The sequence below is a fragment of the Oncorhynchus masou genome, chromosome 1 (assembly GCF_036934945.1).
Source record: "Oncorhynchus masou masou isolate Uvic2021 chromosome 1, UVic_Omas_1.1, whole genome shotgun sequence".
Taxonomy (NCBI): Eukaryota; Metazoa; Chordata; class Actinopteri; order Salmoniformes; family Salmonidae; genus Oncorhynchus; species Oncorhynchus masou.
Genome location: NC_088212.1, coordinates 51,744,765 through 51,761,124, shown reverse-complemented (window position 1 = coordinate 51,761,124; position 16,360 = coordinate 51,744,765). Strand labels below are relative to the sequence as shown.

General features: G+C 39.7%; 1 protein-coding gene across 1 annotated transcript; it reads right to left on the bottom strand.

Moving 5' to 3' along the window:
• Positions 1-1,808: 1,808 nt before the first annotated feature.
• Positions 1,809-15,987, bottom strand: znf608 (zinc finger protein 608). The gene is given in 9 exon segments (XM_064974600.1): positions 1,809-2,673; positions 2,806-2,953; positions 3,206-3,360; positions 3,602-4,004; positions 4,429-6,724; positions 8,598-8,685; positions 11,198-11,426; positions 15,184-15,565; positions 15,567-15,987. Coding segments are annotated over 9 exon segments (3,903 nt in total). The 5' UTR covers positions 15,749-15,987; the 3' UTR covers positions 1,809-2,653.
• Between the last annotated feature and the right edge of the window lie 373 nt (positions 15,988-16,360).

Here is a 16,360-nt window from a genome sequence, read left to right as displayed (position 1 = left end):
GCTCCTATCTTGTTCTAGTTCCTGTTTTCTAGTTTCTAACATTTTCCCTGCCCTAACACTGAGCCTGCCTGCCATTCGGTACCTTATGGACTCTGATCTGGATTACTGACCTCTGCCTGCCCTTGGCCTGTCGTTTTGCCTGCCCCCTGTTCTAGAAATAAACTTTTGTTACATTGACACTGTCTGCATCTGGGCCTTCTCTTGAAACATCTTCAAGAGCTTTCCACACTAATTGGTCAACATTTGTCCATTATTCTTTTCAAAATTCTTCATGCTCTGTCAAATTGGTGGTTGATCATTGCTAGACAAACATTTTCAGGTCTTGACATAGATTTTCAAGTAGATTTAAGTAAAAAATGTAACATTCACTGTCTTCTTGGTAAGCAACTCCAGTGTAGATTTGACCCTGTGTTTTAGGTTATTGTCCTACTAAAAGGTGAATTCATCTCTCAGTGTCTGGTGGAAAGCAGACTGAACCAGGTTTTCCTCTAGGATTTTGCCTGTGCTTAGCTCCATTCCGTTTCTTTTTTTATCCTGAAACTCCAAAGTCATTAACAATTACAAGCATACTCATAACATGATGCAGCCACTACTATGCTTGAAAATATGGAGAGTGGTACTCAGTAATGTGTTGTGTTGGATTTGCCCCAAACATAACTTGTTGTCCTGAATAAAAAGTGTTAATTGCTTTGCCATATTTTTACAGAAACAGGATGCATGTTTTAGAATATTTCTATTCTGTACAGGCTTCCTTCGTTTTCACTCTGTTAATTAGGTCAGTTTTGTGGAGTAACTACAATGTTGTTGATCTATCCATTCTCCTATCACAGCCATTAAACTCTGTAACTAATTTAAAGTCTGCATTGGCCTCATGGTGAAATCCCTAAGTGGTTTTCCTTTACTCCGGCAACTGAGTTAGGAAGGACGCCTGTATCTTTGTAGTGACTGTGTGTATTGATACACCATCCACAGTGTAATTAATAACTTCACCATGCTCAAAGGGATATTCAATGTCTGCTGTTTTTACACATCTACCAATAGGTGCCCTTTGTGACGCATTGGAAATCCTCTCTGGTCTTTGTGGCTGAAACTGTTTGAAATTCACCTCTCAACTGAGGGACCTTACAGATCATTGTATGTGGGGTTCAGAAATGAGGTAGCCATTGAAAAAAAAGTTCAACACAATTGCAAACAGAGTGAGTCCATGCAACATATTATGTGACTGAAGTACATTTTTACTCCTGAACTTATTTCGGCTTGTCATAACAAAGGGGTAAAATACCTATTGACTCGAGACATTTCAGCTTTTCATTTTTTATTTTTTTGTAAAAATGTCAAAGAAATTCCACTTTCAAGTGTGTGTGTTTTTGTCACTGACCCACACAATCTAAATTTTTATTTTACTTAGGCTGTAACAACAAAATGTGGAAAAAGTCAAGGGGTGTGAATCCTTTCTTAATAAGGCACTGTATACGGAACAAAAATATAAACGTTACATGCAACAATTTCAAAGATTTTACATAAATGTTGGACAAAACTACACATTTTAGATTTACCTTTTATTGTCCCCCAGCACAAGGTGCACCTATGTAATGATCATGCTGTTTAATCAGCTTCGTGATATGCCACACCTGTCAGATGGCTGGATTATCTTGGCAAAGTAGAAATGCTCACTAACAGGGATGTAATAAAGTTTGTCAAATTTCCAGATGCCCCCTGACACAAGCCCCCTTGTTTTACCTTCTGCCCTGGAAGAGAGTGTATAGTGCATGGGCATTATTAAGGACAAAATAGACAGAACACATAAGGTGTATATAAACACCCTTTAATTCTGATTGCCACACATATGAATTAAGGCATAAACAGTATAAAAAAGCAACAGCAGTTTCCATGTTTAATTGATTCCAAAGTAACTTGATACACTGTGTGAATTACACTGATCATGCAACTTCATTGAAGAGTTTCTCTAGAGATGTCAATACTTGTAAACAGAGTTTGTAGCAATATTCAAGTAATAGAACAACCACTGGAACTATGCAAGTAATGTGCTGTAATGTAAATCACAATACAATGCATTGAAATTAAAACAAACATAAATAATAAGCATTTAATACTATGTCATGTAACTATACAGAATATATACACCACAGTTCTATGGCACTGGTAAAATGTGAAGATTTACTCTCACACAAGACAATACAATCAACAAGTGGCTACAGTTAAGTACAGTATACAAATGTAATTAAGTAATACTGGGAGGACCACTTTATAGACTCTTGCACTTCAATTGCAGTTTCCCAACGTAAAAAAACATTGGGATAATACAAATTTCAGTACATTCAACCATATGATTTACATTACGATACATGTGCATATAAACTTTGTAGCATGGCAATTTATGGCTGATTCTATGACACTATGGGGTTTGTCACGTGTGTTTTCAGACAGGCATCCAAATGCAAAATACTTAAGTCTTGTTACTTGATACATATCTCCACCAATATTACAATACCACTACTCTGACTCTTATAAAATATTGATTAAATCGCAAATGAAATTGGTCTCTGCCTCCCATAGAGGCTATGAATATAACACCATGGAATTGATGCCTGTAAATCATCTTCATATCCTCATGTGAGCCAGTCACATGGTTTTACTTCTTCCCTTCATTATCTGTAGAAGCAGAGTTCATGAACATCTTATTTGTTTTTAGAATGATTTTATATACAATACCTACCTCCCACAGTAAAGAACATTTAATAGAGTTCACTTTACATTTCAATAATTCAGGAAACGTTTGTTTACCTTGGAAAATGTCGTACTGCCCAGACATGAGTGGGTAACTCATTCCAAGATGTGTATGATGATGAGTGTGAAGGTGCCTGGCAAAGGGAACATGGTTCCTCTCCCGGTCAGTCTCTCTCTCTCCTTCAAGGGATCCTTTCTCACCAGGCTATTGACAAAAAGGGTGATTCTTTACTCAAACATGTCTTTGTAGTACTGTATATACAGTATGTATTGCACACTAATATCATAATTTCAACAGCATGTCACAGATCACACTTGCAATAGGGCTCGTATCTCACAGATGCTCATTTCAATTTCCTCTCTCTTCCGCCATAAACTGATGCATGTTCATTTCATGGATTCCCTTTTGTTTTATATTTTTCAGCCTCAATTCTGCCTATACTTGATGGACACTCACCACAGGGGATTTGCCATGGTATGGCAGATTGTGGTGTTGCAGAAGCTCAAGGGCAGTAGACTCACTGGCTGGCTTACTGCTCACACTACGGCTGTTCTGAGTCAAATCTGACTCCTCTCTGCCTGCTGTTTTCCCATAGAGAGGATAGTGGAAACCTAATATGTACAGTACAAAACACAATTTAGAAAACAGCCCTTCAATAAATTAATTCACAATGCCAGGCCAAATAGCAATCTCTTTAACAAGACACAAACTTGGCATGAATCTTGAACACGTGATATAATCCAAAATCTTAAATACACAAAATATGATGAAGCAAAACAATTCACGCAAACAACTCAATTTCAGTTTCTATTGCCCATTGTAGTCATCAATTCTCCAACCATATAGACTTACGTGGGTAGTTATGCATCAGGGTGGGTGACTTGACCGTGTAAGAGTTGTTGCTGGGGTCACACATCTGTAGGTATTGGTAGGAATGCTGGTACTGGATATAGGGTTGTTGTTGGGGGTTCATCGCTGGTGATACAGCCACCCTGGCACTCTGTGATTCCTCAGACATGACCCCTATTGGCTGCTGCTCCTCTAGCCTATCACAGTCCTCTATGTCTGATGTGGTGACGTTCTGGTTCGTGGCCTTTCTGAGCTCTACTCCCAACTTTGTCACTGGCTCAGAGGGCATCTCCCACTCCTTAGACATGTCAGCATTTAACTCCTCTGAGCTCTGGCTAAGCTCTTCACTTTGCTGCTCCACATTATTGGATTGATTTGGGCGGGACCAGCATTGGACTTCTGCATGCTAAATCGATGAGGAAAAGTGTTGTTTGTGATGGGTTTTCTTAATATTTAATTGAATACCAGTAATCCCAGTTTGTGAATTGACAAGTCAATCAATCAACTGCAAATTCAACATTTGTATCAAAACCAACTTTTCTTTTTAAATGTTCCTTTTTTAGCTACTTATGTTAAATGTTTACATTTACATCTAAAATTGGGTTACGTCCTTTAGTAGTATGGCCATCTTAGATTTGACCGATAAAATAAAACTTATCTTCCTAATCCTGTCTTCTTGAAAATATTAGGCAAAAGGACATCTACAGTACCACATAAACAGCCTTTACCTGGACTAAAGGTTTACATAATGCAACAATCTGACAATCTGAACTTCACAACAGTCGTACACACCAACATCCAAATAGCTAAAGACAGAGTGAAAAACTTACATTTGAAAATGATACATTTGAGTCCAGATCTGTCTGATTATTTGGATTCATGGATGATTTCATTTCATCACTGTCTTTGACAAGTCCCTGGTTTTCAGTCATATTGACAAGCATCGGCTTCCCTTGTGGCTGTGTGGTCAGAGTCTGGGGTCGCTCATCCATTTCTGCAAACGAGAGCCCAGGTTTGGCACAGCACGTTTTCACAGAGTCTATCCCCTTAGATAATACAGATGTCGAGGTTATAATGTGTTTCAACTCATCTGGTTCTCGGTTTGCTTGACCACCTCTCTGCTTGGTGATTTGCTGCTGATCACAGCACTTGGATGCAATTAAGAGTTTTTGATCCATGTAAAGACCTCGTGCATACTGGCCGTAGTACAAGGACTGGGCAAGAGCCGTGTGTGTTTGTGTCATCGCCATCTGAAGCTGGGACTGCGCACTTGAGTTGATGACATCAGTCTTCTTCGAATCAAATAATTCTGGGGTGTTTCTCCCCTCATTGTCCTCCTTTTTGCATTTACTGTCTTGAAGGGTGGAGGTCTTATGGAAAGCAGCTGTGTTTGACTGGCCGGTCTGCATGTAATTCTGAATATAGTAGGGGTCATATCCGTGGTAAAAAGGAGACTGGGGGTCTTTGACAGGCCCTGCAGGAATAGATGCAGCTGGAGGAGTCTTTGGATTTAGATTGGGATTGTTGTTTGAGTTCATCTCAGAGGCTGAGATGGACCTTGGACTTTTGGACCTAGTGTCTGAACGGCAGTCTGAACCCCCATCATCACCTGCATCCGATATGTCTGAGTATGCCGGGCTGTTAGTTTTGGTGGTGGTGCCATCTCCACTTTCAAGGGAGCCACAGTCCAGTCTTGAAGAGCTACCTATGGAAGGACTAGGAGAGTTGTCAGTGAACGTGTACACTTTGTCAGCTTCAGCTCTGATGCTGGCCATTCTACTCTCCTGAGACTCCGTTAGACTGTTCATGACGTCTTGTTTGCTCAAGTGCTCTTTCAGAAGGCTTCCAGAAGGTTCTTTTCCCACCACCTTTCCCTCGTCCATCTTTAGTTGAATGCTATCGCCATTAGAGGTCCTTGTGTCTTTATTGTGTTTGTCTTTTAATCTTCGTTTGTCTTTGTTCCTGGTCTCCTTGCAAGTGACTAGGGTTGTTTTACCCAGACTTGGCTCTACCATGATGTTTAACTTTGGCTTGATGGGTTTAAGTGAGAGGTTCTTTGTTGTGGTGACACCAACAGCTACTGATGGGGAAGACTGCTGTGTGTTGGCTTCTGTTGTGTTAGTGGAGAACACAGTGTTGGGGATTGCAATCAGCTTTGGGGGAGCAGGAGCTATAGGCCTGTTGGTTCTAGATTTAGATGAACACTTCTCAACTTTCCCATTAACCTTTTTCCCTTTATCACACACTCCCTTCTTATCGATCAAACCCTCGGCTTCAAGCTTAGGCATCTCCACAGAGGAGTTCCTATCAGTAACAAGGCAATTTTCCAGTACCACAGTCATGTTCGAGATGATTGGCAAGTTACTCAAGTCATCAATGAGTCCCTCTTTGATCAACGAATTCCTCCTCATTTTAGAATTTGCCATGGGACTATGATCACTATTGAACATTAATCGTCTGCTTTTTGGAGACCCTATTGTAGAAACCTTATATAGGGGGCTGGGCTTCTTTGATGAGCTATTGGTTATATCGGAGCAGTCGAAAGTCATGTTACTGAGGGACTCCTCACAGTCAGACAGTCTGTCCTCAATCTCAGCCTCAAACTCTGGCTTCCGGTCCACATCTAAGTGTGCATGTGTCTGGTGGTACCGCAGCCCATTGATATGCTTGTATTTCTTGTTACAGTGAGGATGGGGGCAGTCTATCAGTATGGGAGAGGTACATGCCGAATCGTTAAAGGTAGGATCCGACTTTCCCTGTGGAGTGGAAGGAGCACTCCGGGACTTGGCACGGATCCTCTTCCCGTTTCCATTTTTCATGTCATCTGTGACTAAACTCAAATCCAGATCAGTCGGTGGTTTGTTTTTCCTCTTCCCAGATGGGATGGAGTTTGGCTTGATCTCCTCAACTGTGAAAAAGGGAGGTGTTCTGCAGTTATTGATCAGATTAAGGCTCCCTCTTCGGCCCTTGCTGTGAATGCCCCCACCACGGCTCTTATGTGGCAGCCCTCGGACCTTGGCAAGCCCAGGTTCAACACAGGGTCGATCCGGGATGGCCAGTCGCATCCTTTTACCACGGCCACGGCCACCTGGCAGATCAGAGTCACTGGATGGTGACTCACAAAATCTAGAAGAAGAAAATATATACATATATATATATATATATATATATACACTACCGTTCAAAAGTTTGGGGTCACTTAGAAATGTCCTTGTTTTTGAAAGACAAGCTCATTTTTTGTCCATTAAAATAACATCAAGTTGATTAGAAATACAGTGAAAACATTGTTAATGTTGAAAATGACTATTGTAGCTGGAAACATTTTATTTGTTATGGAATATCTACATAGGCGTACAGAGGCCCATTATCAGCAAACATCACTCCTGTGTTCCAATGGCACGTTATGTGAGCTAATCCAAGTTTATAATTTTAAAAGGCTAATTGATCATTATAAAACCCTTTTGCAATTATTTTAGCACAGTTGAAAACTGTTGTACTGATTAAAAAAGCAATAAAACTTCTTTGGACTAGTTGAGTATCTGGAGCATCAGCATTTGTGGGTTTGATTATGGGCTCAAAATAGCCAGAAACCAAGAAGAACTTTCTTCTTAAACTTGTCAGTCTATTCTTGTTCTGAGAAATTAAAGATATTCCATGTGAGAAATTGCCAATAAACTGAAGTTCTCGTACAACGCTGTGTACTGCTAATTTTACAGAACAGCACAAACTGTCTCTAACCAGAATAGAAAGAGGAGTGGGAGGCCCCAGTGCACAACTGAGCAAGAGGACATGTACATTAGAGTGTCTAGTTTGAGAAACAGACGCCTTCGAAGTCCTCAACTGGCAGCTTCATTAAATAGTTCCGCAAAACACCAGTCTTAACATCAACAGTGAAGAGGTAACTCTGGGATGCTGGCCTTCTAGGCAGAGTTGCAAAGAAAAAGTCATATCTCAGACTGGCCAATAAAAATAAAAGATTAAGATGGGCAAAAGAACACAGACATTGGACAGAGGACCTCTGCCTAGAAGGCCAACATCCCGGAGTCGCCTCTTCACTGTTGACGTTGAGACTGGTGTTTTGTGGGTACTATTTAATGAAGCTGCCAGTTGAGGACTTGTGAGGCGTCTATTCCTCAAACTAGACACTCTAATGTCCTTGTGATCTTGCTCAGTTGTGCACCGGGGCTTCCCACTCCTCTTTCTATTCTGGTTAGAGACATTTTTAGCTGTTCTGTGAAGGGAGTAGTACACAGCGTTGTATGAGATCTTCAATTTCTTGGAAATTTCTCGAATGGAATAGCCTTCATTTCTCAGAACAAGAATAGACGAGTTTCAGAAGAAAGTTCTTTGTTTCTGGCTATTTTGAGCCTGTAATCGAACCCACAAATGCTGATGCTCCAGATACTCAACTAGTCTAAAGAAGGCCAGTTGTATTGCTTCTTCAATCAGAATAACAGTTTTCAGCTGTGCTAACAATTGCAAAAGGGGTTTCTAATGATCAATTAGCCTTTTAAAATGATAAACTTTGATTAGCTATCATAACGTGCCATTGGAACACAGGAGTGACAGTTGCTGATAATGGGCCTCTGTACGCCTATGTAGATATTCCATTGCAAATCAGACGTTTCCAGCTACAATAGTAATTTACAACATTAACATGTCTACACTGTATTTCTGATCAACTTGATGTTATTTTAATGGACCAAAAAATGTTTTCCTTTCAAAAACAAGGACATTTCTAAGTGAACCAAAACTTTTGAATGGTAGTGTATATATAGTAAACCATACAAAATTGGTGTATGACACGGAAATAAAATCAATCAATCAAATCCATCAAAAATTACATAAGTACTCATTATTGAATACTTACAATGGTAATGACATGCAACAAACATAGTCACTGACAGCTTTCTTGGCAACAGAAAAGGCTAAAACAAAATAGGCTACTCATATACTATTTTTCAATACAATACAACAAATGATGAATATTTATTATTACCTGGGTGGTGCCCAGTCATGCTTGGTACAGTCCAAAAGAGTCCCCACATAGGTTCTTTTTCTCCATGTTACATTGACTACAAGGACACCTACAATTCAAAAAGCAAAAAGGAGCATGTTACATTAAAGAGATTTTAAAATGATGTGCTTTGAACTGTGGCATGGATGGAGGTCCAGTTGACAACCATGATGGCATTGTGATAACTTTTTATCAGATTAAATGACATCAGACTGATAGATGGGATCCTCCTTTTGTGGCTTTTATGGAGGCTTGGTCTATGTCCCAAATGGCACCCTATTCCCTATATTGTGCAATTATTTTGACCAGGGCCCATGTAGTACACTATATATAGGGAATAGAGTACAATGTGGGATACAGCCTTGTACTTACCACAGCACGAAGAAGGCTGAATTATGTAATTTACATTTTTTTTACACAAAGAATGAATAACATTTTAAAAGCCAATCGCCCTCTGTGATTTCTCCAAGACAACCAAAAGTCGAGAATGAAGATATTCTAGAATCAAATAGATATTGCACATTATTATTTCACTGTACCGTGTATATTCAAATGCTTTTACAGAAGTGATTTGTATGAAAACATATTACACCTTTATCTTGCCTTGGCAAATAGCCATATAAAGTAGTTTGGATTCTAGTCTAATTTTCTTGAAAGTAAACACTAAAATCTGTGAACTGTAAACCGAAATGTCTTGTTGTTGTGACAATTTGAATGAGCTCTGCAATTGAAGGGTTTATGTCCAAAACACAATAAATGCCAACTTTTCATATGTGCTTTTTGTCATTTGAAATTAATGCTCATGGGTCCCTTTCTATGTGCATGAATTATGGCTGTTATCAAACTTTCAAACATTTAGTTTAGGTGTGCTTTATAATGTGTTTTATTGCTAAATGTGATATCCAGCACACTCGTTTACCCCCCCCCAAGATGCTCTATATCCATTGTCCAGGTGGATGGAACGTTCCATATGGTTTTCGCAGCTGGTGCGAAAGTGAGTCATTTTGTGAATCATTTCCATGATATTTGTCTGTCCAATCATAAGTTACGTTTCTCTAAATATTTTTTCCACACTTAGGAATGTAATCGCATTCAATTTGGGTTAGGGGGCTCCCGAGTGGTGCAGCGGTCTAAGCCACTGCATCTCAGTGCTAGAGGCATCACTACAGACCCTGGTTTGATTCCAGGCTGTATCACAACCAGCCGTGATTGGGGGTCCCATAGGGCGGCTCACAATTGGCCCTGCGTCATCTGGGTTAGGGTTTGGCTGGGATAGGCCGTCATTGTAAATAAGAATTTGTTTTTAACTGACTTGCCTAGTTAAATAAAATAATGTAGGCTAACCCCTGGCGGGCAGTGTAACTCAAACAATAAGAATCCATCCATCCAACCTTGATCAGCAACTTAATGCAAACGACTTTCAATGTCCTTATTCTTCCTTAAATCCTTCCCTAAAATGTATAGAATGCAATTCAAAAAGATTGATTTATCCTAATGAAAAGAAACCTGTAAAATCTTTCCAAAAGGAAAACACACAGTGTATATACACTGTTCATCCCCTGGATACAATAAATCACTAATGTTATATTTGTACAATATAGTTCAAACAAAGGACTATTTTAATATGGATTTATTTATGGATTGATACTTTATTACATGTAACTGTTTTAAACCCAATCGGGATACTTTTTCTACTGGAGTTCTGTTGTTTGGAGTGGATATATATTATTTGTTTCTAAAATAAAATGACCTTGCAATGTTCAGTATTTCAAACAAAATCATGTCCGTCTTTTCACTAGCCCCCCAAAAATAACTCAACTCTCTCTTTCACAACATGTGTTTTTCAATTAATATACATTAACCAACATTCCTGAAAATAAAATCAAACCCCTCAATTGCATTTTGATATGCATACATCAAAATCTAGCTCACAGTCGGGGACATTAAGATGGTGGTCTGCAATTAGCATTTGCCTAATCAATATGCACTCGGCATCTCTGCAGCCCTCAAACGCTAAGGTGTCTTACTAGGGAGGTCCCATGGCATAGCTTCCAAATAAGACGGCAACAGCCTTTCTCTTCAAATCCGAGTTTTACAGGAATAATAGGCCTCTTAAAAACAGAACACACATCAGATGAATTCTCTCATGGTCTGTTACACTGTTACATCAGCAGAGATCCTTTAATTAAAACCAGCCTTGAATACAAAAGCATTTTCTAGCTCACAAATCACTTTGTTGGCCGTGTGCAAAGACCAAATTCAGTTTTATAAGTGACACTCTAGTACTCAAGTGAGCCAGCAATGTTGCTTTCTTCAGTGAAGTAGATTAAATCCAGCCTCTCGGTTTTGGGCTACTGTAAATACGGTTATGTTTACATCTCCGCAAGGCTAAGGCCTACCTTTGATCAGATGATAATTATTAATACTGGCTTACCGTTAATAATATTACCGTCAATTAACTGTTTTATGCCCACTGATATAAGCGACTGTACCAGCCTTTCATTCATGGTCAATCATGTACATGCTGGACCACATCGTGGAATGCTGAAATTTTAGGAGAGCTGGAGGAATGGAATCCTCACCTTCCTCAGTCTCATGCCACACAATGCCCTCCAGGTTGACACTGGTGCCTGGCTGACAAGGGCCAGGGAGACATGAATCGGTGTCTGTCCCTCCATCTTGTGTGTTGGTTCCTATGGATCTGGTCCTCACCAGAAGTTGCTTTGAGATGGGTGAAGAGAAGGGGGCATTGGACATTGGGCTTTGAGGGCCGGGTGGCGGGGGTGCAGGCACTGTAAACATTGAATCCACCTACAGAAAGGAGGAGGAGTCAAATATCACCTCTGACTTATCAACATAAAAGGCCCAAAGCAGCCGTTTTTACATCAATATCAAATCATTTCTATGTATCTTACTGTAATAGTTTTCCATCAATAAAATCATAAGAATTATATAGCTTTTTAGCAACAACAAAAAAATTCTCAAGCAAGAATTTTACTAGGACTGTCTTGGAGTGGTTTGAGTGGGGAGGGGAAACTTAAAACTAGCTGTTATTAGGAGAGAGCTTTGGAACTCTTTTTGTTATTGGTCTATTAACCAATTTCCCGCCTGGTGATGTCATCATGCAAGCCGAAACTCCCACCCATGCAAACAGGCGGATTAGAAGGTCCTGTATAGAGTGAATTTTCTACCAGAAACTATCAGAAAATAACACTGATCACATTTGTTTCACATGTTACAGTGTTCGTTTCACCAGCTGTTGTACAATACAGTGGCTTGTGGAAGTATTCACCCCCCTTGGCATTTTTCCTATTTTGTTGCCTTACAACCTGGAATTAAAATCGATTTTGGGGTGGTTTGTATCATTTGATTTACACAACATGCCTACCACTTTGAAGATGCAAAATATTTTTTATTGTAAAACAAACAAGAAATAATAAAAAAACAAACAGAACTTGAGCATGCATAACTATTCACCCCTCCAAAGTCAATACTTTGTAGAGCCACCTTTTGCAGCGATTACAGCTGCAAGTCTCTTGGGGTATGTCTCTATAGGCTTGGCACATCTAGCCACTGGGATTTTTGCCCATTCTTCAAGGCAAAATGGCTCCTTCCCCTTCAAATTGGATGGGTTTCCGTTGGTGTACAGCAATCTTTAAGTCATACCACAGATTCTCAATTGGATTGAGATCTGGGCTTTGACTAGGCCTTTCCAAGACAATTAAATGTTTCACCTTAAACCAATTGAGTGTTGCTTTAGCAGTATGCTTAGGGTCAATGTCCTGCTGGAAGATGAACCTCCGTCCCAGTCTCAAATCTCTGCAAGACTGAAACAGGTTTCCCTTAAGAATTTCCCTGTATTTAGCGCTATTCTTCAATTCTGACCAGTTTCCCAGTCCCTGCCGATGAAAAACATCCCCAAAGCATGATACTGCCACCACCATGCATGATGTTCTCGGGTTGATGAGAGGTGTTGGGTTTGCGCCAGACAATGTGTTTTCCTTGATGGCCAAAAAGCTCAATTTTAAATCTATCTGACCAGAGTACCTTCTTCCATATGTTTGGGGAGTCTCCCACATGTCTTTTAGCAAAAACCAAACATTTTTGCTTATTATGTTCTTTAAGAAATTGCTTTTTTCTGGCCACTCTTCCATAAAGCCCAGCTCTGTGGAGTGTACGGCTTAAAGTGGTCCTATGGACAGATACTCCAATCTATGCTGTGGAGCTTTGCAGCCCCTTCAGTGTTATCTTTAGTCTCTTTGTTGCCTCTCTGATTAATGCCCTCCTTGTTTGGTTTATGAGTTTGGTGGGCAGCCCCCTCTTGGCAGGTTGGTTGTGGTGCCATATTCTTTCCATTTTTTTAAAATGGATTTAATGGTGCTCTGTGGGATGCTCAAAGTTTCTGATCTTTTTTTATAACCCAACCTTGATCTGAAATTCTCCACAACTTTGTCCCTGACCTGTTTGGAGAGCTCCTTGGTCTTTATGGTCTCGCTTGCTTGGTAGTGACACTTGCTTAGTGGTGTTGCAGACTCTGGGGCCTTTCCGAACAGGTGTATATATACCGAGAACATGTGACAGATCATGTGACACTTAGATTGCACACAGGTGGACTTTATTTAACTAATTATGTGTCTTCTGAAGGTAATTGGTTGCACTAAATCTTATTTATGGGCTTCATAGTAAAGGGGGGGCACGCACCACTTTTCTGTTTTTTATTTTGTGTTATGTTTCTCATTTCACTTCACCAATTTTGACTATTTTGTGTGTGTCCATTACATGAAATCCAAATAAGAATCTATTTAAATTACTGGTTGTAAATGCAACAAAATAGGAAAAACGCCAAGGGGGATGAATACATTTGCAAGGCACTGTATGATACAAAACACAGAGAAAAAAATAATTTGGATTGCACTGGGCCTTTAAGCATCCTGACTTTTAATTCATAAATAATCTCATATCTATGTTCATCATAGGGATGGTAATAAACAAAGGAAAGTGTTGTTTTCCAAAGCCTATTGGTAATTTCATAAAATTACAAACAGCTATTGACAATTAATCATCAAAAAAATATATGTATCTTTGAATACCAGTGATGTACACATTTCAGCAGTTTGATGAAATATTCAATGAAAATAGCATTTCTGCATGACCTGAAAAACAAATGAAAAAGAACAAGCAATACTATTGCTTTGTGTTGTAACTGCAAAAAGATTGTCATTCATGTATTTGTGCTATTTAGGTTTATATGCAGTGCTGAACATGTTTGTACTTCTGACTAAATCTGTTATGTAATTTTTAAATGTTAATGTATGCATATAACATCATTTGAAAGAGAAGTCATTCCTACAGGGTTGTTTGTGTCTGATCAGATACCTATGAAGGGACAAAAACAAAGACTGATGCATGCTCCCCTGCTTTGATTGCAAGATGCAATGCCACAGTCATGTACCCTCCCTCCCTCAGACAGAATCACTCAGCAAACATCTCAAACATTGACCACAATGATGAGTCAAAAACCTAGGGCTTGTCTTCATCACGAATGCCTTGTCTTGTAACCATAAAAGCAACACAAGCGTTCATTGTTACAGGCTATGTGTGAATTTAATATGCAGCACGGTGAGGAGCTGATAGCCAAGAGCAGGGAGAAAAGATGGCTACCGTTCACACACTCCACTTCCCCTGCTGCTGAGTGAAAAACACTGATTACTGGTGGCATCTGTCATGGAGAAAGATAGGCGTCTTTTCTTGTAACAAATTAGATTAAATCATTAGAAAAAAAACAACTGCCTATGTAGGTTGGGACTTTGTGGTGTCCCTACTAAGCTATTTAAGATAAATCAAATGAAAAGACTCAGGTAAAAATTGTGGAGTGTGGGACTGTTCCCTGAGAACAATCAATGGTGGGCAACAGACTCCAATAGCATTAACATTAACCATAAATTACAGAAACTGTAAAAGGATACACAAAAAATTAGTACCCGAAGAAACTTCCCTTCCTTTTGTTTGTGGAGATTCAGTTATATTATAAACAAAATAGAGGACATGCTAATAAAATAAACTAATCGGGTTAGGATACAACTGATGGGTCTGAGATTATGGTGATTCCCCAGGTTTACATCTGGTTATAGCCTTTCACATGTCACAGCTATGCAAAACCTCTCTGCTTGCGTGTGTGCTTAGGGTACCTTGTCATTATATTCATTATAAAATCATTGTCCATATTGTAAATAACATCATATATTGTAAATAATAGTGTGGTCGTGTTTTGTAGCCACATCACTGTACATTATATATTCGTTTGTCATTCTTAGCCTATATTTTGGGGGGATGTTCTGGCCTGGGCCCTTGGAACTGCATTCTTGAACAGCTGTGTGTATTCTGTGCACATAAAGGATTACCATGATATAACTGTATCTCTATTAGGCTGCTACCTTACTCATGCATAAAACATCTGCCAAGTAATCCTGTTAGGCTACCTTTCTTCTGAAAAAAATATTCCACGGCAATTAAGATAATAAGATAATGATTGGTAGCCTACATGTTTTAAAACGTGCATTAAGCTTACCTTTTCTGTTCTCAGTTTCTTTGCCGTTGTGACAGTGTCGTCATTCTTCCTCACAACAATAGCGCTGCCCTTTATTCCACAATCCAAACCGTTTTTGGTAATGTCTTCCATTCTGCCCCCTGCACAATGACACGGATTCGCTTTGCTTCCGAGGGTGCATAAATGGTCTGGTATAGAATTTAAGATGGGACTTCTTTGACCATCATGTTTCTCTTTCCTCGTCCTGAAAGCATCCCTCTCCCTTTTCCAGCCTCTGATTAGATTTTTTCCCTTTTTTTCCTCTTTGCCTTTGGCGCATGAAACGGTTACATCACTCGACTTTGGGTTGCTGACCGCCTGGCCCAGTGCTGAATTCATTTCAAATGCCTCTATGGGGCGTCCTCTCAGCGATACCACACAGTGCGAGGACCGACGGCTCAAAACCCTTAGAAGTTTTGCTTTGTTTGAATCTATATTTCCTCGATTCCTTGATGAAGTGTCCCTGGATTTGAACGGAGGGAATTGTTATTCTGTCTGATAAAGCAGATGCGTTTGAACAATTGGACAGCTCCTCACAATCCGTCATCGTCCCATTTTTTCCTTTAAAAAAATCCACTAATCTCCTGTCTTTGTCGATCTCTCCTCAAATCAGCATTCAAGTCAATCCTCAAATTGCCAACCGCAGTCACTGACGGGAGTAGTAGGCTGCGTGACAGCCTAGCTGGTTAACAGTATTCTATTGTGAAATTGACTTGAATTATGACAGAAAAACGGTGATACCCCCTGACTTCACAAAAGGAAGTCATAGTCAGATGCCTTCCATCCTGTATAAATTGTCATTAGGCTACCTTCGGTTCAGTGTAGACCTACAGTATATCTCATTTAATCAATAGAATATTTAAAAAAACAACCAAAAGTATTGTGGTGTAATATACCCCATGGGGTTATGAGGACACCTCCTGTTGTGCAAAATTGCTCAATGTATCCTGCCATAGCCCGATGGTGTCTCAAACCTGGGTACCTTAGCCATTACACCAAGATGTCACAGGCTAAGGCCTACTAAGATATACTAAGGTCGCTATATTCCCTTTTCCTATTCTAACTGTTTGGGAAAGGCTGCAGGTAAAATAAAGGAAATCTAACGGTAACTCCAAGTTGTGCAATGAAACCAGCACACACGTAAATAATGTTTCAGCAA